The sequence below is a fragment of the Danio aesculapii genome, chromosome 9, assembly GCF_903798145.1.
Source record: "Danio aesculapii chromosome 9, fDanAes4.1, whole genome shotgun sequence".
Lineage (NCBI taxonomy): Eukaryota > Metazoa > Chordata > Actinopteri > Cypriniformes > Danionidae > Danio > Danio aesculapii.
In genome coordinates, this window is record NC_079443.1 from 12,568,475 (window position 1) to 12,594,620 (window position 26,146).

General features: G+C 35.4%; 1 protein-coding gene across 2 annotated transcripts; it reads left to right on the plus strand.

Annotated features, from left to right (window-relative positions):
- The first annotated feature begins 1,506 nt into the window (after positions 1–1,506).
- On the plus strand, positions 1,507–24,367 carry zgc:152951 (uncharacterized protein LOC569013 homolog). 2 transcript variants are annotated; one of them, XM_056464877.1, is made up of 9 exons: positions 1,507–1,779; positions 3,538–3,785; positions 3,895–4,012; positions 12,389–12,465; positions 13,142–13,339; positions 13,422–13,559; positions 15,769–15,858; positions 15,967–16,110; positions 22,292–24,367. In XM_056464877.1, the coding sequence occupies exons 2-9, from the start codon at positions 3,546–3,548 to the stop codon at positions 22,418–22,420; spliced, it is 1,134 nt and encodes a 377-aa protein (XP_056320852.1). In that variant the 5' UTR covers positions 1,507–1,779; positions 3,538–3,545; the 3' UTR covers positions 22,421–24,367. The 2 variants fall into 2 exon arrangements, with proteins under 2 accessions (XP_056320852.1, XP_056320853.1); XM_056464878.1 differs by having other exon boundaries at positions 3,907–4,012; positions 12,392–12,465; positions 22,292–24,365.
- The last annotated feature ends 1,779 nt before the right edge of the window (positions 24,368–26,146 follow it).

Genomic DNA, 26,146 nt, shown 5'->3' on the forward strand with positions numbered 1-26,146 from the left:
TCATATATATATATATATATATATATATATATATATATATATATATATATATATATATATATATATATATTATAAAAAGACCGAACTGTCAAAGATGATAAACGACGTGACTCAAAGTCAAAACGTGGCATCTAATGTTACTGTACAAGCAGAACTAATGTTTGAGAAACAAGATATTTTGACAAAACTGATACTGTGCTAAAATATAGTTCCACTATGGTCGGTATAACATTTATTTATAGTGTGACTAAATAGAGTAACATTACATTATTATAATTCAGGTAAGTTAATGAAATCGTTACTCTCATATTTACTGAATGTCGTCGGAAGAACGGGTTTATCAGTAAGAAGTGAGAGAGCGTTTGTAAAGATATAAAAGCATATATTAAAGGTTTGATTTAAAACCGAGGAGGATGTCTCACCACAACTGCCATCGCTCGGTTCGGCGTTGTCTTTAGCGACCGACCGTCGGTTTCACTTCCTTATTCAGCCCGGTGCGAGATGACGTAAAGAGGAGCGGTGAAAAGAAGAAGAATGTTTCAAAATAAAAGACTTTACTCGTTATAATATGCGATTCGGTCATTTTACATTTGTTACATTTGTTTTATTCCTTTAAAACCTCGGGAATTGAGTATATACTTTAATAAACCCATATATTACCTAATATGAGCTACTGGTTATAAAAAATAAAAGAAAAAATAAGTTTTTGGTGGCGCATGATCCTTCAGAAATCAATCCTTCAGAAATCAAATGTTGATTTGTTACTCTCATAAGAACAATAATTTATTATTATTATTAAAAATGTCTGTGATCATTATCATTGTTGGAAACATTAACTTTCCCGGATCCTTTGAGAAAGTGAAAAAAGAATAAGGAAATTACTGACATTGATAAAAATCTTATTGATATTTATTGAGAAGCAAAATAGCTTATTAGAATGATTTTTACAACGATCATGTGACACCAAAGGCTCTAGCAAAGCTGAAAATTCAGCTTTGAAATCAACAAATGATTAATATTATATATGAACCAATAAATAAATAACGTTACAAAAATAACATTGAGTAAATAAACATTATATTAAATAAATAAATGAATTCAGTTATTTTAAAGTGAAATAGGGCGGTTCATTCCGCTGTGGCGACCCCTGATTAATAAAGAGACTAAGCCGAAAAGAAAATGAATGAATGAATATGCTGAAGTAATTTCACAATATTAGTAAACATTTTATTTTATGTTAATCAAATAAATTGTGTTCTTTAAACGCGTTAATAATAATAATAATAATAATAATAATAATAATAATAATAATAATAATAATAATAATAATAAACAACAACAACAACAACAATAATAATAATAATAATAATAATAATAATAATAATAATAATAATAATAATAATAAATAACAACAATAATAATAATAATAATTATTATTATTATTTTTTTTTGTCAGACTTGCTTCACGTTGCTGTTCGACTCTTGCTCGACTGTGTTCTGGCTTCACATTGCTCTAATGATGCTCCCTCTGCTGTCCTGTCAGCTGCTTCTCTATTCGCTGATTTTTCAGTCATGCTGCAGCAGATGGATATAATTGTGGGTCATTATAAACAGAATTATAGTGCGTCGAGACTTTGCACAACAATGTTTTATCGACTGCTAACTACGAGTGAAAATTAGCACATTAGCATATCGGTTAGCGGCGTAAACACAGTCGAGTGTATGTGACGGTGGACAAACACCTCACTGACGCTCATTAAAGGCAGCTGGAGAGAGAAGGTACACATTACTATTCGATTATTATGTTCTTGTGTATTATATGCTGTATGGTTAAGTTTGTTACTTTCACTGAGAAATTATTTAACATTGGGACGGTTTCGCTTCCTGCATTAAACTACTGTTAAATTAGTGATGCTTGAATATAGGTTACTGCTCTCTAGTTTCTATCAAAATGCAAAAACTAGCTAAAACTGATAGTTGGTATTAGCCACTACTTGTATTTATATGTATACATGTATTTATATTGGTTAACCTTAACAAAATGAATCATGGTTGTGCTACCAAAACAACAACAAAAAAACCCTAAAATATCCATAAATTTGCTACACTAACCAAAGTTTAACCATGGTTTTTAGTAGTAAAACTTTGTTTTTACAAATGATTTTCCATGTCAAAAATATGCTAATATAATAATAATAATAATAATAATAATAATTCCTTACTTTTAAATAGCGCTTTTTTGGGTAACTACAATTCTACTATAATTATGTTTCTCTTATGTAGGGATTTTTGTGAAAAAAACGTAGTGTTGCCACTTGCTTCAAACAAGGAACACAACCTCATGCATTCATTCAGTTTCCTTCTGCTCAGTCTATATTTCAGAGGTTGCTACAGCGAATGAACCGCCAACTATTCCACCATATGTTTTACACAGCTGATGCCCATCCAGCTGCAACCTAGTACTGGGAAACACCCACACACACTCATTTACACACACACTCATACGGCCAATTTAGTTTATTCAATTCACCTATAGCGCATGCCATTGGACTCCGAGGGAAACCGGAGCACCCGTAAGAAACCCACCTATTATTATTATTATTATTATTATTATTATTATAAATAATTTGTATGGCTTTATCATACAGTAGTTGGATCAGTGTGGATGTTAATATTAAATAAAACTAATGAAAAAAAGTTTTTGTTTGTTCACAAAAAAAAACCCCAAAATTATAAAGACAGAAAAAACAAAAAATAAAAATAAAAAGCCTTGTCAAATAACTAAAACTGCTTAAATTACGCAACTTAGGATACATTTTTATTTAATTTATAAAAAAACTAAAATAAAAGTTTTATTATAGAAATATTAAACATTAAACAACTACAAATAAAACTGATTTAGTAAAAAATCTAAAATACTAGAAAAAATATAGGAATTTTCTAGCAATACTGTGTGCACGAATATATGTGATATTTAAATGCTGCTTATATGCAAATAATAAATTAAAAATAATAATAAAATGACTTTAAAAATTTAAGAAAAATCATAAAGTTTGATTTAATTTGATGCAAAGATGAAATGGTACAATAATAGCTCTATAAATGTACATATATTTAAAAAAAAATCTAAATATTAAATATCACAATAATCCTAAAATAACACAGAAAATGTAGGAATTTTTAACAGTACGGTGTGCACAAATATATGTGATATTTAAATGCTTAAATGCAAATAATAAATTAAAAATTAAAATAACTTAAAATAAATAATAAAATGACCTTTTTATCACAATAAATGTGATATCAATTCAATGTCTTTCCACTATGGCAAAAAAATAAAGATAAATACAATTCTGTATTTAATAGTTACAATCAAAAAGAAGATTTAACATTTATGCTATAGAATAAAAATATCTTATATGCATCTAAATAATACAGTATTTTACCTTTTAATGCTCTATAACATAATGGTAAAATATGAATTACAGTACATGAATAATTTTTTTAATGTGTTTGTTCTTTACTGTGGTTTATCAGGGGCTGTGATGGTAGAGGATGCGACCCTCATGAAGGGCCGGGTGACGGTGTACTCTGTGCCAGGCTGTCCACACTGCATACGGGCCAAAACCACTTTGGGTGCGTTAGGTGTTCCCGTGTGCGACGTGGATGTGAACAAACACCGAGATATAAGAGCACGAGTGAAGGAGCTCACAGGCCACAATTCTGTACCCCAGATATTCTTCAATAACCTTTATGTTGGAAACAACGAGGACCTCCAGAACCTGGTGAGCTGATATACAATCTCACTTCTGACTGACTGACTGACTCTTCAGTCTGGCTTGATGTTTTGTTTCTGGTAAATGAGACTGCTCAACGTGAAAATAAGTTGTTTAGGTGTGTTCACAGGACCCTGAGTGGCTTGAACATCTCGTCCTGTCTGTAAGAGATGAAGCAGTGCCTCTGGATGCTCCGCCTGTGCCTGCTAAAAACTGCAGATCTGAGACTGATGGAGGTCAGTGGGTTTAATAGAAGCTTTTCACATCTCCGGGTTTCTCAGCAGCGGAAAAAAATTCATTATAGTTGGGTAAAATTAACCTATTAGCCAGCACTCACTTTTGGTGATTTAAACCTACCTTACTTTAAACAGTAGCAGTTCTTGACTCCAGTAAGCTACAAACACAAATTAGGTATCACTGGAAAGAAGTCACTTTGAGCTTTACTGTGGTAAAAATATAAAAAGTTATACATTATGAAGTTATGAGAAAAATGTATTGTTCAATATTTGTTTTTCCATATACAAACACAGGAAAACATTAATTTAATGTCCTGGAAAAATGCCTTGAAGGCCAAGTGTTTCATGAGTATATGTTTTAAATTTGATGAAGATAGCATGCAAAATGAGATTTCTGTAAAAAGTTTTCTGAGGCTATATTGGTGTCCTTTCTCTCAACGTCTGAGGCACTTTCTCAATAATGACCTTTCCAAACTAAAACATTAACAGTTGCTGAATAATTTGGTCTACATTCACAGTTCATGTATCTTTGGAAAGACACCTTGGGCCTAATTATCCATCATCTAGGGCAGGGGTCATCAACTACATTTGTCAGAGAGCCAGAGTTTTACCAGACAGTCTCCTTGGGGGCCGGACCCCCAAAAACAAAATCAAATAAAAATCAAATTTTGGCTTAACATTATGCTTAATGTTTATACTTTTTCCATTTCATTACAAAACTGAAGCCATTTGATTCAGGCTCCAATCACCTATACCACAGTCAACCACTAGGAGTATTTTGCCTCAACTCAATTAGGCTAAGTCAACTTTATTTATAGAGCATGTGAAAAATGCAGATGAAGTGACAGTGAAAGGTCTCTTAAAATGGCACCCTAAAAGACTATGAAACGCAAACTTGATGTAGAAAACAGGTCCTTCAATGATGACTGGACTGAAAAGTACGCTTTATCATGCCAACCTTCCGAAATGCATCAGTATGCCTAATTTGCAGCGAAACTGTTGCTGTTGCAAAAGAGCACAATATGCGCCGTCACCACAACACATTTCAATTTCAAGGTTTCATATCCCGTCAGAGTAAAAAATCGCCAAATTGAAATGTGTCTATTCCTGTGCAAGTGGCATATTACTTGAACTTTAACTGATAAAAAGAGAGTGACGTGTGCATCTCTGCTGGCTGCTTTGCAGACATAACCGGCCTTTCACAGAAAGTGAGATTTTGGATTTGCACCGTCAGCCCAAGCGGAAAATTCTCCACAAACGCGAAGAGGGGAAATGTAACTTCACCCATTAAGAACTGCGAGTAGCCCTTTTCAGCATTGTGATTTGAATTCAAGCCCACTTAATTTTTCATATGATGTGCGAACATTATTTGTGTCCTGTTTTGTTCTGTTTATTTACAATGCTATTTTAAGTTGTGATGAAAAAAATGTTTTTCCTCCTTTTTTTTTTGTCCTGTGGAGTCTGCTAGTTTCAAGCATGTTATTGAGACTTAGAAATAAAAAAATAAAAAAATTAGGTAAGGGCATGAGAAAAGTTATGCGTTTTTTTTATTTTTTTTTAAACAACAAATGCTGCGCAAAGTCTTCATTTAGTGTAGCCTAGATATAGTCATAAATGGTGCTTATTCTGACAAGAGACTCGGTTGTTATTTTTAGTTGCTTTAACTTTCTTTTTTTTTTTAATCTAATTTTGGAATCCTGTCGCGTGCCGGATTGAATGGCTCAGCGGGCCGGATTTGGTCCACGGGCCGCCAGTTAATGATCAGTGATCTAGGGTTTATAATGCTCCAAATTAAAAAAAGTTATCGGTGCTTAAGTAATGCGCAGTGAATGGAAGAGTACCGCAAATAGGTATGGTCCGGTATGAGATTTTGACGTTATGATAACCTTAGATCAATATCACGGTTTCACAGTACTACAGTATTCTGATTGCTCTAATTAAAAAAAAGAAAAGAAAAGAAATATATATATATATATATATATATATTTCATGTTCTACTAACATGAATTGCGATGCCCTCGTGGCACTCAGAAAAGTTGGGATGTTTTCAACTACGAGCGGCTGTGTTTCACTTGCACAACATGTGCCTCCATTGGAATTGACAAACTTACAGCCTAAGCTTATTGGCATTGCTTCCAAGGCACGTGCTCAGCAGCCACAATTTAATAAAACTATAGCGCTTCATACCAAAACTACATACTAAATCTATTTTTATCGATATTGACAATGGCTTTTATTACCCAGGCCTAGCTACTCTACACTTCTTTTATACAGTAACTAACCCATGGTTAACTATTGTAAGGGATTCTTTTTAATTGTGTAAGACTGATAATGGCAAACAGAAGAGAAAACAATATCAAATTTATTGTCCCGTTCATACAGGTGCTGCATTAGAAACACCTTGCATAAGCGTTGATTTATTTATTTTTTTGTTTATTTATAATACAAAGTATAGGTCTATAAATGTACATATATTTTTAAAAAATCTAGATAAAATTAAAGTAAGATAAAAATTAAATAAAATTTTTATCTACTCACCATTTACTCAACCTCAATTCTGGTTATAAACCTTTGTGAGTTTTTGTTTTCTGTTGAACACAAAAAGATGTTTTTGAAGAATATTTGAAACAATTGACTTCCATAGTAGAAAAAGCAAATACCATGAAAGTCAATGGCTGACTAACACAAAATCTACTTTTGTGTTGAACAGAAGAAAGAAACTCAAACAGGTTTGTGACAAGTTAAGGGTGAGTAAATAATTATAGAATATTCAGTTTTGTGTGAACTATTTTTTTTTAATGAAGCAAATAACTTTATTTTCTGTATTTTAACTCATTTAAAGTGTTCAAACCTTCAGAATACAATCTTTGGTATTTCACCATCAGACTAATACTGGTAAAGATATTACTTTATTTTCATAAACCCTGAAACCAAATAACGTTTCCAGCCTTTGAAAGGTTTTTATAGCTGTCTCCTTACCTGTGCTTTTCTACAACTTTATCCTGAAGGTCTTTTGAAAGCCAGGTGTAATGTGAGTAAAGGTATAGATTTTCAAAGGGTATAATGATCTTCTATAGTCACTGTATATGACATACTTTTATGACTCTTTATTATCCTTTTGATTTATCTATAAGTATTTTAAAGAAATTGTTCACCCCAAAATTAAAATTTGCTGTTTATTCTTTTACACTTAGTCCATCCAACACATCAGTTTTTTTTTTTCAGAACCACATTGAAGGTGTTTAGATGAAATCGGGATCCAGGGGTGTCCTGGCTCAAAAACGAGGCAGAGGTGGTATCCCGATCGTATAATTTTTGCTGCTTGAAACAAACATATTTAGCATTAATATTTCAATCTATGAAATCAAGTCAAACACACTTTAAAAAATGCTGGGTTCCACATAATTCATTTATGGTATCCCAACACAAATTAAGTTAACAAATTTAAGTGAATTGAACATAAAACAATTGTTGTCCCAAAGAAAGCTCAAGAATTGTGTTATTTCAGCTCATATTAAATATGTGGTTTGAACAAGCAGCAAAAAAAGATCATTTTGATTGCATTATCTTATTTTAAAGGCTAACATTATATGTGATTAAAAAAATGAGCAGTGCTTGGGCATGACTTGGGGTTTGTCGGTCAAAGTGACCGCCTGGCTGTTTTTTTTTGGTGCAGGTGGTACAAAATTTGGTAATTCTTTGTGCAGGAAAACTCCTGGGATCCGTGGTGATGATTCATAAAATGTAAGTTAATGGTTGCCATCTCTAGAGATCTTCTGAAGCGAAACAATCAGTCTGTGCAAGAAATGGACCATTTTTTACAGCATTACTGCCTTTGGGACCATCTTTTTCTGATCAAATCACACAACGATGTAATGCATTTTCTGTTGTATTATGGAAGTTTCAATTATTTATTTATTTTAGTTATGATATTTTTTGCAAGTGGACCGAGACCTGCTTTTTCAGTCATGTCGGTCTGCTTGTTGGCTGATCACCAGTGTTCAGATGGCAGTGCTTACACTTCTTCACAGAACTGCATATTAACAATTCTATCACACAGAGCAATTCCAGCTTTATGGATGGGACATTTTCAGTAAAATTTTAATACTTGTATATTAATACACTCACTGGCCACTTTATTAGGTACACCTGACTAGTACCAGGTTGGACCCTCTTTTGCCTTCAGAACTGCTTTAATCCTTCATGGCATAGATTCAATAAGGTACTGGAAATATTCCTCTGAGATTTTGGTCCAAATTGACATGATAGCATTACACAGATGCTGCAGATTTGTCAGCTGCACATCCACGATGCGAATCTCCAGTTCCACCACATCCCAAAGGTGCTCTATTGGATTGAGATCTGGTTACTGGGGATGTCATTTCAGTACAGTGAACTCATTTTCATGTTCAAGAAACACGCTTGATGACATGATGTGTTTTTCTGTTGGAAGTAGCCATCAGAAGATGGGTACGCTTTGGTCATAAAGGGATGGACATGGTTAGCAACAATACTCAGGCTGTGCCATTGACAGGGCTCTGCACACCTTTGTTGTAACGAGTGATTATTTGAGTTACTGTTTCCTTTCAATCAGCCTTTCTCTGCTGACCTTTGGCATCAACAAGGCATTTGTGCCCACAGAACTGCCGCTCACTGGATATTTTCTCTTTTTGGGACCATTCTCTGTAAACCCTAGAGATGGTTGTACATGAAAATTCCAGTAGATCAGCAGTTTCTGTACTCAGACCAGCCCATCTTGTGCCAACAACCATGCCACAATTAAAATCACTTAAATCACCTTTCTTCCCCATTCTGATGTGCAGTTTGTACTGGAGCAGATCGTCTTGACCGTTTCTCCATGCCTAAATGCATTGAGTTTCTGCCATTTGATTGGCTAATTAGAAATTTGCGCTAATGAGCAGTTGGACAGGTGTAACTAATAAACTGAGTGAGTGCCGGTGAGCGTATATGTTACCAGCATATTGAAACTTCTACTTACAGTTTTCAAAACAACTAACCACAGAGTTATGGGGTCAGAAAATATACAGTAAATCTGTAAATATGTTTTATATTTGAAATGAGGGAAATAAACGTGTTATGGATGTGACTAAGAAAAAAATAGCAAATTTACAGCAAACAACATTAATTTAAATAAACCGCACTTATTTTATTTACAATTTTTGCATTTAGGAGGAAAAAGCTTTGTCACGGATGTGGCAGATGTGAAACTGGCACTTGTGTCACTTCAAATCAAATAGTTAAATACACTCAAAATGTCAACATTTTCAAACTATTTGAGTTGGTCACATACAATCCTACAAAAAAACCTTAAAAGGGTTTATTTTTTTTCATGTCAAGTTTGACATTTGGAATTGAAAAATGGAAGAAAATGATTTTGGGGGGAGTACATAATTTTTTAATTTCACACATGGAAATCTACAGAAAACTGATTTTTGAGCACATAATTCAGTCTAATTATGTAAATGTATGTAAATAAAAATTCATTCAGTTTTTATATTCGTTTCAGAAATATTATTGAATAATATGCAAATGATCAGATGATTTATGTACAATAGTTTGTACAACAATATTTTCTCTTTTAGTGGATGTATTATACGAGAGACCTGCTGTAGCTTTGGTTATCAAAAAAGTGGATCTAATTGGATTTATATTGTTAATCTTAAATACAAGTTAAATTACAAAAGTACAGTTAAATAAAAGTATTTTATTATGTTTAAGTATTATGTTATCAGTTTGCATGCTTTCAAAATCATTACGCGTAAATGCACAGATTTAAAAAAAAATTGTATTATTATTTTTTACAAAATGTTATTCAGAAATACCAAAAAAAGGTCTGGAGATTCCGTCTGGCCCTAGTTTTGCCAAGTAGTTTTTACATCCTGTAGAACCTGTAAAACATGCATAACCAAACAAAAAACAAACAAATATTTTTAATTGTTCTTTTATTTTCATTCATTCATTCATTTTTCGTTGGCTTAGTCCCTTTTATCCCCCATTAATCTGGGGTCGGCACACCCGAATGAACCACCAACTTATCCAGCATAAGTTTTACGCAGCAGATGCCCTTCCAGCTGTAACCCAAGACCGGGAAACAACCATACACTCTTATTCACACACATACACTACGGTTAATTTAGCTTACCAATTCACCTATACCACATGTCTTTGGACTTGTGGGGTAAACCGAAGCACCTGGAGGAACACCACACGAAAACGGGGAGAACATGCAAACCCCACACAGAAATTCCAATTGACCCAGCCGGGACTTGAACCAGTGACCCTTTTTTTAGTATACATTATATTAGTTTTAGATACAAACATGTCATCCTTACATTCATTATAAACGATCCTCATGTTTTATTTCCAATGTGAGAATTACTGTTATCAGGGGAGCGATTATAGAGTTTAGAAGTAACCGCTACAAGAACTCATTTATACCTGTATCTGTTGCTATTTTAAATTACCAACCTCCTTTTATTGCACTTTTTAAAGGTCACTGCTGTTTATGTTATTAATGTTACTTATGTTACTTGTTGTCTATTGTTTATATGTTTTTGCAGCTCGAGTGCAAGATGCATTCCCTGTAATCCCTTCAGTGCTAATATACAGCCATATCGCTCTGCTTTTTATATGATATTACGTTTATACAACAGCTCAATGGCATAATCGTATATATGAAAAATTCAAATTAAATACGGAGAGTCTCAAAAAGCATTTTGTGTGAGGAACTACTTTTTTCCACCACACATTCACATCTGAACAGGTAGACACATTGCCAATTCAAAATCTTCACTTTAAAACTGATATTTGAATGATTCATTTATAATACACCTATATAATCCTAAATAAGTCTACTATTGATGAAAGCCACATTAAGGCAGAAGTAAAATGCCATACACCATATTGTTCTCTATATTGGTTCTTGGCATTGCAGCTTACAGCATGTGAGCTGCAAGAGTCACCTTTCTCTTTGGAAACCTTGTCTTTCTGTCTCTACTACTTAAATATTAATATATTACTTAAATATTGTATGCTTGTCTGCATGTTTTTTGTATGTGTCATCAAAGCAGCAAGCATGGGGCTTACACTATAAACTACATTTTAACTTCATTTTTGCTAAGTGGTAGGCACATATGGAGACTGTTGTAGTTTCTATAGTGTTCACCTGATTTGGATGTAAATCCCCTTAAATAAAAGCTGACAGTCTGCAGTTAAAGCTCATCTTGGTTTTATTTCAAATCGATTGTGTTGGTGTATAGAGCCAAAAATGTTAGAATTGTGTCAATGTCCAAATATTTATGGACCTAACTGTATATAAAGCACAAGTCAAATTTGTAGCTTGTATGTTAATTATTTTATTTATTGGACTTAATGTTGCTTTAATTTTTTTGTGAATCTCCACATTTTCACATAGCTTTTAACTGTACACTCAACTGCTCATGAGTAGGTCCACATGGAATCTGCATGGGCAGATTTTTAACTCATCATTGAGTCTTTTTATTCACTTGTATAAATGTCTGTAAATGTATATTTATTCAGTTTTTTTAATTAATTCCAGTAAAATAATATGAAAATGTTTATATGATTTATTTACCATATACAACTTGTAAAGTAATAATTTCTGTTTTTTAGTAGATATATGGTATATATATTATATGAGGAACTTTGTTTACTAAATAAGTGGATCTGATTCAATTTGTATTGTAAACATTAAATAAAAGTTAAAACGTTTTTTCATTTTTTATTTCATAAGTTTTTAGTTACGATACTCACAAAATCATTCCGCATAAATCCACAGATTATTATTATTATTTTTTTTTTTTACAAAATTCTGATGTAGATATATCAAAAAATGTCCACAAATTCTGTCTGGCCGTACTCATGAGGAATAGCAATTGAGTCATGTAAGTTGGCTTTTATATTACAAGATAAATGTAAATTTAAAATCTTGTAAATCGCTTAAACCTTTCCCAACTTTGTTAATTTTTTAGGTTCAAGTAGTGTTCATAAGGAATTGAATGCCAGCAGAGTGTCTGTTTGTGAAGCATATAGCACCACTTGCTATATAAAAATTAGGCTCAGAATCGATTCAAGCAAGAATATCAAATGCGATGGATTTAGAAAATCACAGAATTGATTTCTCGAACGATTTCTCACCACAGTTCTACCATCAAAACAAAGTATTTCAATTCCACCACATCCTAAAACATAAACCGATGTACAATTGTAACACTGTTCCGCTGCTGCCTCTTTTCTTTACTATCATTTTCATTATGAACAAAAACTACACATCTACTGTAGCCTAAAGCCTTTTGTATTTAGTTTAAGTCCTTTTTCATTCTCATTGTTTGTCAGCAGGGTGTGAACTCTCAGAGGCACTGAGGAATCTGATCCTGAAACTTTACTCCGATCACCTCTCTGAAGATGGCAAAGTAACTCACTGCTTCAATCTCTCATCACATACCACATATCAAATACATGTTTAAGACCATTGTGAATTAATTTGCCACAGACACAAGTTTACATGCATTCAGACGTTTGATGTTTGTGGTGGATCTAAAAAGGAAAGTTCTGGGTTTTTTGGAAATCAGCTCATTTTACAACTCCCCTAGACTTAAACAGTTGAGTTTTATCATTTTTTTAAACCATTCAGCCGATCTACATGTCTGGCGGGAGCACTATAGCTTAGCTTAGCACAAATCATTTAATCGGATTAGATCATTATCATCCGCAAAAAAAAAAAAGTGTTTCACAAATTTTCCTATTTAAAGCTTGACTCTTCTGTAGTTACTTAGACCAATGAAAAATGGAAAAAAAGTAATTATATAAATTATTTAAAAAAATTTTGAGCAAAATGCTAATGGTCTAAATTGATTCAATGATTTATGCTAAGCTAAGCTAACAATTCTCCTGCCAGACCCAGAGATTACCTGATTGGTTTGAAAAATGGAAAAACTCAACAATTTAACCTTAGGTTAACTTAGGTAAAATGTAAAATGAGGACATTTCCAAACAAAGTGGAGTGTTACTTAAGGAACGTTCTGCCAATGCTTCAAACAAGAAAGAAGTGTGTGTTTTGTGACTGTCTGAGTCTCCATTTTTGACCAGACAGTTGATTACAAGGCAATGTCCCGGAGCTTGTACTTCGAGCGCTACTGTGATCTAGCTGTCAGACTTCAGCGTGTGGAGCTGCTGTCTCTGAGTCGAGAAGAGAAACTGGCCTTCTTTATCAACATCTACAATGCCCTTGTCATCCACGGGAACCTGCGTCTAGGCTTTCCCAAAAACATATGGCAAAGGTATCGGGTAAGAGAGATGGAGTTTTGGAAAATAAAGTGAAAGAATTAAATATTTTTAGTGCTCGTACATTTGGTCTCTTGTTTTCCAGTTCTTCAACTACGTGAGCTACTTCATTGGTGGTGAGGTATTCACACTGCAGGATATTGAGAATGGAGTGCTTCGAGGAAATCGAAAAGGTGTGGGACAATTCTTGAAACCCTTCTCCAGTGATGACCCACGATTGCAGGTATACAAGGAAGAGGATTTAGGGTTTGGTTCACTCAAATAAATTACTTGTTCAAACTATTTCTTTAAAATGAGTTGAAGCAATACAATCTTTAGGTTTTTTTTGGGACAACTTAATAGTTTTATGTTCAATCCACTTAAATTTGTAAAAAATTAAGTTAACTAAATCAGTTTGTGTTGGGACTACATGAGGGAAATTGTGTGGAACCCAGAATTTTTTTTTACAGTATTTGCACTTCAGGTTTAAAGCCAGCAATATAATTCAAGTGAAATTAAGATAAAAATTCACCCAAAAAATGTAGATTCTGACATCAGTTTACTCACTATTTTGGTTTCTTTCTTCTGTTTAACACAAAAGAAGATATTTTGTAAAATGTTGATAATGTTTTTCTCCTACTATGGAAGTTGATGCACCAACATTATTCAGAATATCTTCTTTTATGTTCAACAAGTAAAAGAAACCACATGAGGGAGACTAAATGATGAGGTCATTTTCATTTTTGGGTGAACTGTCTTTTTAAAGAATGAACATTTTGAAAAAAATCATGAGGCGTTAAATCTGCAATTTTACTTTACTTTTGGTGTATGCCAATGCATAATGAATGCACTGTATAAATGCACATTACGTTGATAGGAAGATCGCTGCTGCTGTCATTGCAACACAAACTATATGGCTGTTTTTCAATTAGAACTCAGAGAACAGACTTGAATTCTCAGCTCTGAATCAGAAATTAGAACCAGAAAGAGCTTTATTGCCAGGTATGTTCACACATACAAGGAATTTGTTTTCGTGACAAAGCTTCTACAGTGCAACAGGATTACAGAGACAGGACAAAAAACAGATAATAAATATATTTAAAAAAATAGAAGTAGTGAGTGCAAATATACAGATTGACAAGTGTATGTACATGTTTATTACTATATACAACGTTATATGTGCAGCTGTTATGTGCAAATTGGCATGTAAAGTGTGTTGTTAAATAAGTGTATATGTGTATAAAGTGTATGGCAAGTAGTGATGTTGGCTCCACAATTATTATCATCAAGTGTTCATGAGATGGATTGCCTGAGGGAAGAAACTGTTTCTGTGTCGGGCTGTTCTGGTGCGCAGTGCACTGTAGCGTCGACCAGAAGGTAAAAGTTCAAAGAGGCAGTGTGCTGGGTGTGAGGGGTCCAGAGTGTTTTTTTCAGCCCTTCTGCTCGCTCTGGATAAGTACAGTTCTTGGGGAGTAGGAAGAGTTGTACCAGTGATTCACTCAGCAGTCAGAACTATTCGACGTAGTCTTTGGAGGTCGTATTTAGTAACTGAGCTAAACCAGACAGTTATTGATGTGCAGATGACTGATTCAATGATGGAGGTGTAGAACTGTTTCAGCAGCTCCTTTGGGAGGTTAAACTTCCTTAGCTGACGAAGAAAGTACAGCCTCTGTTGAGCTTTTTTGACAACGGAGTCAATGTGAGTGTCCCACTTCAGGTCCTGAGATGGTGGTGCCCAGGAACCTGAATGACTCCACTGCTGCCACAATGCTGTCCATGATGCTCAGTGTGGGGAGAGCAGGGGGGTTTCTCCTGAAGTCCACTATCATCTCCACTGTTTTGAGCGTGTTGAGCTCCAGGTTGTTGTGACTGCACCAGACAGCCAACTCCTTAACCTCCTGTCTGTAAGCAGACTCGTCACCGTCCTGAATGAGGCCGATAAGTGTGGTGTCGTCTGCAAACTTCAAGAGCTTCACAGAGGAGTCTTTTGAAGTGCAGTCATTTGTGTACAGGGAGAAAAGCAGTGGGGAGAGGACACACCCCTGGGGGGCGCCAGTGCTTATTGTGCGGATACTAGATGAGAATTTTCCCAGCTGCTGCCTGTCCGTTAGGAAGCTGTTGATCCACTGACAGATAGAGGTGGGCACAGAGAGCTGAGTTAATTTGGGCAGGAGAAGTTTTGGGATGATTGTGTTAAACGCCGAGCTGAAGTCAACAAACAAGATCCTCACATAGGTCCCTGCTGTCTAGGTGTTGCAGAGCATAATGCAGTCCCATAATGCAGTTCTTGTCAGTCTATCTTGCAAAAACAAATTTTGAAGGATGCAAGGATGCAAATTCTTGTCCCTACGAGTCGGACTGTGATATGTGTTTTTAAATTTGCGAGTCTGCATATATTTGACTGTTTGTCAGAAAAAACAAAAGTTTTAAACAAGTTTATCTTCATCCACTAGGTGGCGCTTCCTGACGTCGAGCCTCTCATTCATTTTGCACTGAATTGTGGCGCTAAGGGCTGTCCTCCGATTAAAACATACACTCCAGAGGTAAACCAAATCTTTCTCATTTACAAGACTTTCGATAAACAGATTCTGTATGCCCATGTAAAGCATATTGTTTCCTATAGTCAAACTTCCATGTCTGTCTGCCATTAGGACATTGATGGTCAGTTGCGCACTGCAGCTGAAGCTTTTCTGGAAAATGATGACAGCTGTGTGATTGACAGCACAGGACGAGAAGTGAAGCTCAGCCATATCTTTAAGTGGTACAAGGGGGACTTTGGAGGCACTGATGAAAAGGTATCATTAATATACATCATCACTGTCAAAGCATGTGCTCATTGAAGATAACGTTGTTGTTACATTTAAACCCAATTTACAGTAACCAAGAGAGCACAAATGCGATGCAAGTTAAGAAAGCACATGCATATAGAAAATATACTGAGAAAACATCATTGTTGATTTGATAACACACACACATGCAAATACGCTGCAAATATCACAGATCACAATGGAAGTTCACCGAGATGTATCCGTGCATTTATACTTTTGTGTTCTGTTTGTGTTGCAATGATAATAACACTTCCGAAAGGCTAGCAGGCAGTGGGGTTTCTGTGGTTCTTTGTGTTATTGCCACAGCCACATCACCCTGCAGCCCAAGACCGGTTACTCACTGAAGCTAAGGAGGGCTAAGAATGGTCAGTACCTGCATGGGAGACCACATGGGGAAACTAGGGGTGTTAGTGAGGCCAGCAGGGGATGCTCAACCTCTGGTCTATGTGAGTCCTAATGCCCCAGTATCGGGAAGGGGACACTATACTGTCAGTGGGCACCGTCTTTCTGATGAGAGTGAAACCGAGGTCCTGACTCAATGTAGTCATTAAAAATCCCATGGCAATTCTCGTAATGAGTACGGGTATAACCCTGGTGTTCTGGCCAAATTCCCTACATCAGCCATTACAATCATGGCCTCCCAATCATCCCATCCACTGAATTAGCTGTATCGCTGTCTCTCCACTCCACCAATAGCTGGTATGTGGTGAGCACACTGGTGCTGTTGTCTTGTGGCTGCTGTCGCATCATCCAAGTTGATGCCGCACACTGGTGGGGATGTGGAGAGACTCCTTTCATGATTGTGAAGCGCTTTGGGTGTATAGGCGGATTTAACCAATAAGCGAGATAAGCAGACGCTTAGGGCCCCGGGTAATTAGGGGGACCCGACCAATGCCAAGAACCCATATTACTCCTACAGCTCTTTTATGCATTTTGTCATATGTTGTAAAAACCTCTCTATAACTTTTAAGATTTATTTTCAATACTGGGGCCCCCATGAATAATGGAACGTTCCTTCCGTACTGCACATGCACGAGGTGTGAGCGCTTCAGTTCAATAACACTGCCAGCCAGTGTTGATTACTTAGCGACTTTTCAGACCCCTCTAGCGCTAATTTTTCAAAAAAGTATCTAGCGAATGTTTTTATGCTTTACTGGAGGTTTTTAGAGACTCTCATGTGTCTGTGCTGTACCGTTCCTAACGTTACTCTTTGCATCAAGCTGCGGGTGATGCGGTCTCTCTCATGTCTCAAAGCACTCAAAGGCAGCACAGTGCCACACAGTCGTCTCTCACACCTGCAGCATTGAGAGCAGATCTCTCTTATGCATATCGACGGCAAATATTTTAGCACAGTGAGCGCGATTTTCCCTGGTAACGTTACAGTCAAACCGATCTGCTTCTCTTCGGTTTTAAATGTAATAATTTAAATGGACCGTTTATTCTTTTCTTGCTGTTGTTCACAATCACAGAGATTTTAGTGACGCCAATCTGCCAGTGATCAGAGTAGAGGTATGTAGTGTGCAAGGGAGAATTTTGAGAACATTTGGGGAAAAAAAGTAGAAATACGACATAGTGAACCTGTTTTTTTATTTGTGAATTTATTTCTTTTAATTTTACATTAGGAAGAAAAAGGTTCCTTTAAATATTAAAATATAAATAATATTTATAAAAATTTTAAATAAGTGCTTAGCGTATGTAGTTTCAAATGAAATTAGTACTACAGGCATTATTGCTTTTACTACTGTTACCATTACCAATAATAATGATAATAATAATAATAGTAATTAATATCAGAGTGATTTCTGAAGGATCATGGGACTCTGAAGACTGGAATAATGAAGTCATTCATCAAGAAATTCATCACTAAAATCACTGTAATAAATTCTTAAATTAAATGATAAACTACTTTTGAACAGTTATTTTATAGTGCTATTACATTTACAATTTTACAATTTGTACTGTATTTTTGATTAGATAAATGCAGCCTTGGTGAGCAGGATAATCTTACTTTAAAACATTTAAAAATATACTTTATATACTGTTATACTTTTTATATATACTTTTAACATGAAGTTTATTTTTAAACAATGCAAGGGCCCCATACCTGGAATTGCTTGGGGCCCCCAAATCACTAAGTCCGCCCCTGTGTATGACCATATACGATAAATGCGCTACATAAATTCACATTACTTGCTGTGTTGAGTTTCTTCTGTGGTGTTTTGAGTTACTGTATTACTGTATAAGTAGCTCAAACTTTTACTTATTCAATGAAGAAAAAGGAGAGGGTTAGGATTAGGGTTAGAACTGGCGAATGTGCAACAACTTAAATCATAAAGTAAACACAAAACAAAAAAGTATCCATCTGGAGCTCCTCTGCAGGCCTCGACACTTTTTAAACACTTGCGACACTTGACTTGTGCCACTTGACACTTGACTCTGTGCTATTTGCAAGGTATTTCTATATTGCATGTGTTGTGAGAATTTGCATGCACATTTGTTGTCAAATTGTGCATTTGAGCTCCCTCAGCCATAATATCATACTCATATTTGTTTTTTTCATAATGACATGACTTTCTAATAAAGTTCCAACTAAAGGCCTGTTTATTCTTCTGCGTTGAACGATCGCTGTGATCCACAGCGCCTGCCTTGTGCGTAGTCGTGCATTTATACGTCTGTGTGCTGTTTGTGTTGCTCTGCAATAACACTTCTGAAATGCTAACTGGCAGTATGTTTATATGTTCCTCTGTGTCGAGTTTCTTTACGGGTGTTTTGTTTTTTTGAGAGGTGCATGTTAGTGTAGGTGTCAGCCACAGCGAGGGCTAAGCGACCGCGTGAAGGCTGTGCCAGACCATATGTGTGCGCAGAAGTATAAATCAGTCTTAAAGTCTCCGGGTATCTGGTGCACACCAAAGAGCGATACAGAATGAATTTGAAGTTGAAGGTAACCATTACAACGTTCCTACAACACCATTGCCACAGCAATATGGCTCTGTACCCCAAGTATGGTCGCCCACTTATGCTAAGCAGGGTTGGGCATGCTCAGTACATTTACATTACATTTGCATTTATTCATTTAGCGGATGCTTTTATTGGGATAATTGGGACTTACAAATTGGGATAATTGAAGCACTTCAAATGACCAGAAAAGCAGCAATATGTAGATGCAGTAACAAGACTCGGTTAGTTTAGCACTGTGCATTAGCTTTTGCTTTCAAAACAAAGAAACAAGCAGGAAAAGCTGATTGATCTTGATAGATCAAGAATAAATAGGATTGTTGTTGGAGAATTAAGTGTTGATGAAATGGATGCGTCTTTAGCCATTTATTAAAAATGGTCAGAGATTCAGCTGCTCTGCATAGAGACGTCCACCAAAGTCCTTAAAAGTGATTTTGTGCCCCTTTGGAACAGAATCACGAAGTGATGTTCATTAGCAGAGTGGCGAGTCCTGCCATACTCCTAAAATAGTGGATTCAGTTAAAGGGGTGTAATACTTAATTTATGATCACAAATATAGCCAGTTAAATAGACCTGATGCAGTGCTTCTTGTATGTTGTGTCACACATTTTAAATGTTGTCTTAATCAGGCTGTGTAGATCACAGATGTTGAACAAGTCAGATCTTAAAAAAAGTTTATAATGACATGATAGTTCACTGGAGATGCCCGGGTGGGCTAATCAACATTCACAGTAACCATATATATCATTAATTGCATTTGCATTTACAAATATCCAATATGACTTACAAGTGAGCATACAAGAAGCAGAGTAGAGAGTAGCAGTATATAAATGCGATGACAAGTCTAAATTAGTAAAGTGTTATTAATTTTAATAAACCTTTTATTACGTTTTTTTTTTATCCTCCCTCCAAGCCAGCGGTGACCAAACTTTTTTGTATGAAGTCCAAAAAACCAAATATCATTGACAGCCGTGGGCTAAAAGCAAATATACCAAACTATATTACATTAAAGCTGTCATGGGTAATTTCCTAATTTTTTAAAAATATTTCAAAATAAATAGTAAACATTACTTAAAATCATGTAAAAAAATGCAGTATAATTTTCTAAATGATAACTTATTGCAATTAAAACATAAACAATCACATTTATAACACATTGGAGTTCAATGCTGAATACACTAGTCAAGCAGAATCTCCCTTTGACTTGATTTGCTCACCAAAGTCTCTGCATTATCAGGTGACAGTATGTACATTTAAACAAAATCTGATTCATAATTTCAGTTAGCTTTTAACAATAAAAAAAACAAACAAACAAAGGGTTACATTTAATTTGAATTGAATCTCTTTTCTTAGATGGGATGATGGGCCAAATCAAAGGTTAGCATGGGCCAACTTTTGCCCACAGGCCCTAGTTTGGGCATCTTTGCTATAAGCATACTGAAGGGAGTGAGTGTGTCCCACAGGAGTTTGTAAAGCCCACTCACCTTTGTGGAGCATACTCAGACATGTACACTGTTCATGTACACATGTACGCAGTTCAAACTGAGCATCAGAATGGGGAAGAAAGGGGATTTAAGTGACTTTGAACGTGGCATAGTTGTTGTTGTTGTCAGACGGGCTGGTTTGAGTATTTCAAAAACTGCTGATCTACTGGGATTTTCATGTACAACTATCTCTAAGGTTCACAGAGAATGGTCTCAAAAAGAGAAAATATCCAGTGACTGGCAGTTCTGTGTGTGCAAATGCCTTGTTGATGCCAGAGGTCAGAGGAGAATGGCCAGACTAGTTTGAGCTGATAGAAAGGCAACAGTAACTTAAATAACCACTCGTTACAACCGAGGTATGCAGAAGAGCATCTCTGAATGCACAACACGTCCAACCTTGAGGCGGATGGGCTTCAGCAGCAGAAGACCACACCAGGTGTCACTCCTGTCAGCTAAGAACAGGAAACTGAGGCTACAATTCACACAGGCTATACAATAGAAGATGCGAAAAATTTTGCCTGGTTGAGGAGTCTCGTTTTCTGCTGTGACATTTGGATGGTGGAGTCAGAATTTGGCGTCAGCAACATGAAAGCATGGATCCATCCTGCCTATAGTATCAACGGTTCAGGCTAGTGGTGGTGGTGTAATGGTGTGGGGGATATTTTCTTGGCACACTTTAGGCCCATTAGTACCAATTGAGCATTATGTCAACACCACAGCCTGAGTATTGTTTCTGACCATGTCCATCCCTTTATGACCACAGTGTGCCCATCTCCTGATAGCTACTTCCAGCAGGATAACCCGCCATGTCATAAAGTGTGAATCATCTCGACTGGTTTCTTGAACATGAACATGATTTCACTGTACTCAAATGGCCTCCACAGTCACCAGAACTTAATCCAATAGAGCACCTTTGGGATGTGGTGAAACAGGAGATTTGCATCATTGATGTGCAGCCAACAAATCTGCAGCAACTGCGTGATGCTATCATGTCAATATGGAGCAAAATCTCTGAGGAATATTTCCAGTACCTTGTTAAAGGCAGTTCTGAAAGCAAAAGTGTATCCAACATGGTACTACTAAGGTGTACCTTTATAAAGTGGCCAGTGAGTTTTTGAGCCGCGCTTATTGAAGGTGTCTGGTGCATATGGAGAGGAAATTGAACCAATTAATAAAAAGATGCAGGCTACTTTTTTAGTATAATACGAGTAAGGTTTTTAAGTGAAACTGTGATTCTTGGCAATCACTTTGAGAAGCAGTAAAGAGCATATACTGTAGGCTGTGCTTGAAAATTTAATATGGTAATAACTATAATGTTTTTGTCTGTAATTTGTTTTTATTCTCAATGTGCACTTTACAAGTCGCCAATCACCACAATTTTTGATAAACAAAATCTTCTTCAGTGTTCTGTATCTCAGACAACCTGATGGTGAGAAATTTAAAGCAGTTTTTTTTAAATGTCTTTAACACTGGAGCAAGTGGTGGGGAAGCAGGGGTTCTTTTATGTGTTTAAAGGTCCTTAATTAATTACTACAGATTTCCTGTAAAGCTCAAAGCCTTCCTGTAGGTCAATTAGGAGAGTAAAGCACTATAGAAGCAGGATTGTGGGTTTGATTCTCAATGAATGCCAGTATTAATCAAATCTGTACCTTCACATCATTGTAAGTGGGTAAATGTAGATGTAAACGGAGTATTACTTTCTCTGTCAGGTGCTGAACTGGGTGTTTGACCACATGAGAGCATCGCAGAAGAAGAGGAAACTACAGGCTCTGCTGTCAACAGGAAAGGTCAAAGTGAGCTTTCTGCCCTATGACTGGTCTATAAACAGCACAGACTGATCTAAAGCACATTTTCACGATCGCTCTGACTCATCGCAGCCACTGTGCATTTCAATTGAACACACGCAGCGATCTCAAAACAAAAGTGCGCCCTGAAACTATGCATTCAGATCCCTTTACCTTTCATCCACCTCCCAAAAGGGCAACGTGATACTGTAGCCTGATATTTCTGACAAAGGTTTATTTCTATAACTTTCAAAATTGTATTGCAGCGTTTGCACTGGTTGTTATGCAATTACGTTTTAAATACTCTCCTACCAGGATGTCCTCTTGAATAAACATGATTTATTTAAATGATCTAACATGTAATAATGGTTGGGACATTTAACTAGGGATGGATATCGTTAAGGTTTTAACGGTATTACTACTTTTATTGATACCACTTATCGGTTAGGTACATTAACAGTTCTTTTATCTGTACTTTTTGTAATGTTTTTTTTTTTTTTATAAAACAAAACAAAACAAATTGAATAGAATTAACAACACTTTGTTTTATTATTATTTTTTCATGTAAAATAAAATGAAACCAATAATTGTAAAACAAATATTGACGTAAAAAAAAAGTTAATAAATTTTTTCCTGTAAAAGAATGTACAGTGGTTTAAAGGAAAATTACTCAGTATTTAACCATTCTTCTGGAAAAAAATCAACATGTTTGTCTTTTCTGGCAGAAGTCGGTACCTTTCTTGGTTTATTGTGCTCCCTGCAGTTGAAAATAATCTCTTTGAGTTACAAAATGGAGTTAAATAAGATAATGTTTATGATTTTTCATTAACGCATTCACATAAATGAGTTAACTGAGTTTTGGGAGTTAACTGTGTTTTTAATACAGTTTTGGAGCTTCTTGCAATGTAAAAATAAGCTTCCTTAATAAGCATAGTTTATTATTAGGCTATTCATATGCTATATTTGTAAATACAGCTGATGTAAAAGTATTTATAATGTTTAGGATTTATTTAGGCTACTGCAGAAAAAAAATACTGTTTTCATTGTAATCAAATGTGTGTGTTTATTAAACTATTAATATTGTACTAATTTAGGTGATTGACTGCTGGGATAACGATGTGGATGATGTAACATTACCGTTAGTAGCTAGGCAGTCAAAAACTTTTCATTTCTCTTCTCTGCAGTTAATGTACTTTTAAAAGATACTTTCACTTAGCCAGATTGCTTGCATTTCCGCTTATACAAGAAAACAACATGTTGCTTTTGTTGCAATGGGCATTGTCGCTGTCCACTCAGGAAATACAACCCGTTTGGTTCACTCTGCAAGCTTACGAGCTGTGTGTGCGCAAGTCTGTGTCACAAGCTATGTGTGTGGTCGCAAGCCTCTGCTGAGTGCACACACAGCCGGGAACAGTGAAGGCTTTTATATTTGACGCGCTCGCCGGAAACTTAAGCATTTATCATATGAGATTGCCAACTGTGCAGACGAGGTTGGTCAGTTAAATTATGCAACTAGGTAATGTTTACTCAGCAATAATTGTCCAGTACCAATAGCTAAACCATTAACGTCAGAGCTTATCAATACTTCTGTCTTTTATAATTTAGCACCGATACTGATAAAGTACAGAGTTTCGGTACCCATCCCTACATTTAACGTCTAGTTAATTTAGATGTATGGAAAGAGAATCATGAAGCTAAAATTAGCACAGATTGAGTGGTGTGTGCATATTGCTGTATTTAAGTAAAATTAAATTAAAATGACAGTGCTATACAAGTATAAACTAATGTTAACAGTGTATAGTATATTTACCTACATATTATTTTTTGCAAAACATGACAAATTTGCACGGATTGCAGGAATGTTTTTTAAGCGATAAAGCTCAAATATCTGTTAAATGCCAAAATAGACATCTATAGTACTTTTCTAATTACGGATTCACTCTAAAATCACCCAGAAAAAAAAAGTATTTATTCCTTTCAATGGTGCATGGGTTATTTTCTCTTCCTTTATGAAACACAAATGATGTCAATTAGCTTATACTTTAACATAAAGAAAAAAAAAAAGCATCTTGTAAAGTGTTCAATATGACTTGTAAGCTACATTTCAAGTCTTTAAAAAGCCATACGTTACCTTTGTTTGAGATGAAATTTATTTTTGTTGTTTTTATTTGATGCTTTTTTTTCTTAATAGGACCGTTTACCCCTTGAAACCTGCATAACCTTTTTTTAAACCTACTTATATATTATATTTTGAGGAATATTTGTAACCAAACAGGTACTGTAGCCTTAACTTCCATAGTATTTTTTTTCTTACTATGGAAGTCAGAAATTGACTTCAAATGTTTGATAACCAGCCTTCTTCAAAGTATCTGCTAAAATGTGTAGCATAAGAAAGAAATCATAAGTGTTTAGAACAACATAAGGATGAGTAAATACTGAGTCTGTTTTTATTTTTATTTTGGGTATATCCCTGTTTCCCAGTTATGCGTTGCAACTGGAAGGGCATCCGCTATGTAAAACATATGCCATAAAAGTTGGAGGTTCATTCTGCTGTGGCGACCCCTGATAAATAAGGGACTAAGCTGAAGGAAAATTAATGAATAAACTATCCCTTTACAGGTGCGATAAGCAAATTTAGCATAATGATATTGATATTTGAAAGCAACAAAACAAACACCCATAACCCAACAGCACATTAATGCTGATTGGCTGAAAATGTGTTTTGGGGAATATAGGCTCATTGGAAATATATCCTACTTTATTGTCAAACTTCAAAAGCATACTTAAATGTGCTTCATGTTGGTTTTAGACTTTTCTTAAGCATAAAAATACCATAATATATTTGAAGACATTCAAGAAACATGCTAAGAGAACAACTTTAGCTGATAAGCTATGCTAAAGTCTTGTGCTCATGAATTGTGCTTTTCATGTCTTTGTTTTAATCTGTGTAAATCTGTCCATTTTACCCAGTTATCTTTCAGCACCCTGGTGTGCATTGGTGGTAAACACAATGTTTTTAATTTCAGTCATGAAGGTTCCAAATGTGGTAATAATGCGACTTTCAGAGGACATTAGCAGCCTATGAAATGGGAGGCAGATTCACAGTTATTAAAAAACCACGAGGTGTTTTTTTTATTTAGCAAATAATACAAAACATTACAAACGTAAACATTAGCTGAGCATCTTACAGTGTGAGGCTCACTCCTATTGATATCAATCTGGCAACCTGTAGGTCAGAGGAGAAGGAGCCAAGTAAAATAAAGTCTTCAATATTTTGAATTAGGACTGCAATGCCTTCTTCAACCACTAGGTGTATGTGCTGCACTTTTAAACTGTCACATCTGACTAGTTAGTTGGTAAAATGAATACCACAGAGCAGTGGTATGCCAAAAACTTGTTCCTTTTCACATTAATGATATACATTTACATTTACATTTAGTCATTTAGCAGACGCTTTTATCCAAAGTGACTTACAAATGAGGACAAGGAAGCAGTTTACACAACTATAAGAGCAGCAGTGAACAAGTGCTATAGACAAGTTTCAGGTGTGTAAAGTCTAAGAAGCTGAGCATTAGTAAATTTTTTTTTTTTTTTTTTTGTGAGAGAGAGTACAGTTAGTGGTATAGTCAGAGAGGCAGTTAAGATTAGGAAGGAAAGTGGAGACTAAACAGTTGAGTTTTTAGTCGTTTCTTGAAGACAGCAAGTGACTCTGCTGTTCTGATGTAGTTAGGGAGTACATTCCACCAACTGGGCAGATTGAATGTGAGAGTTCGGGAAAGT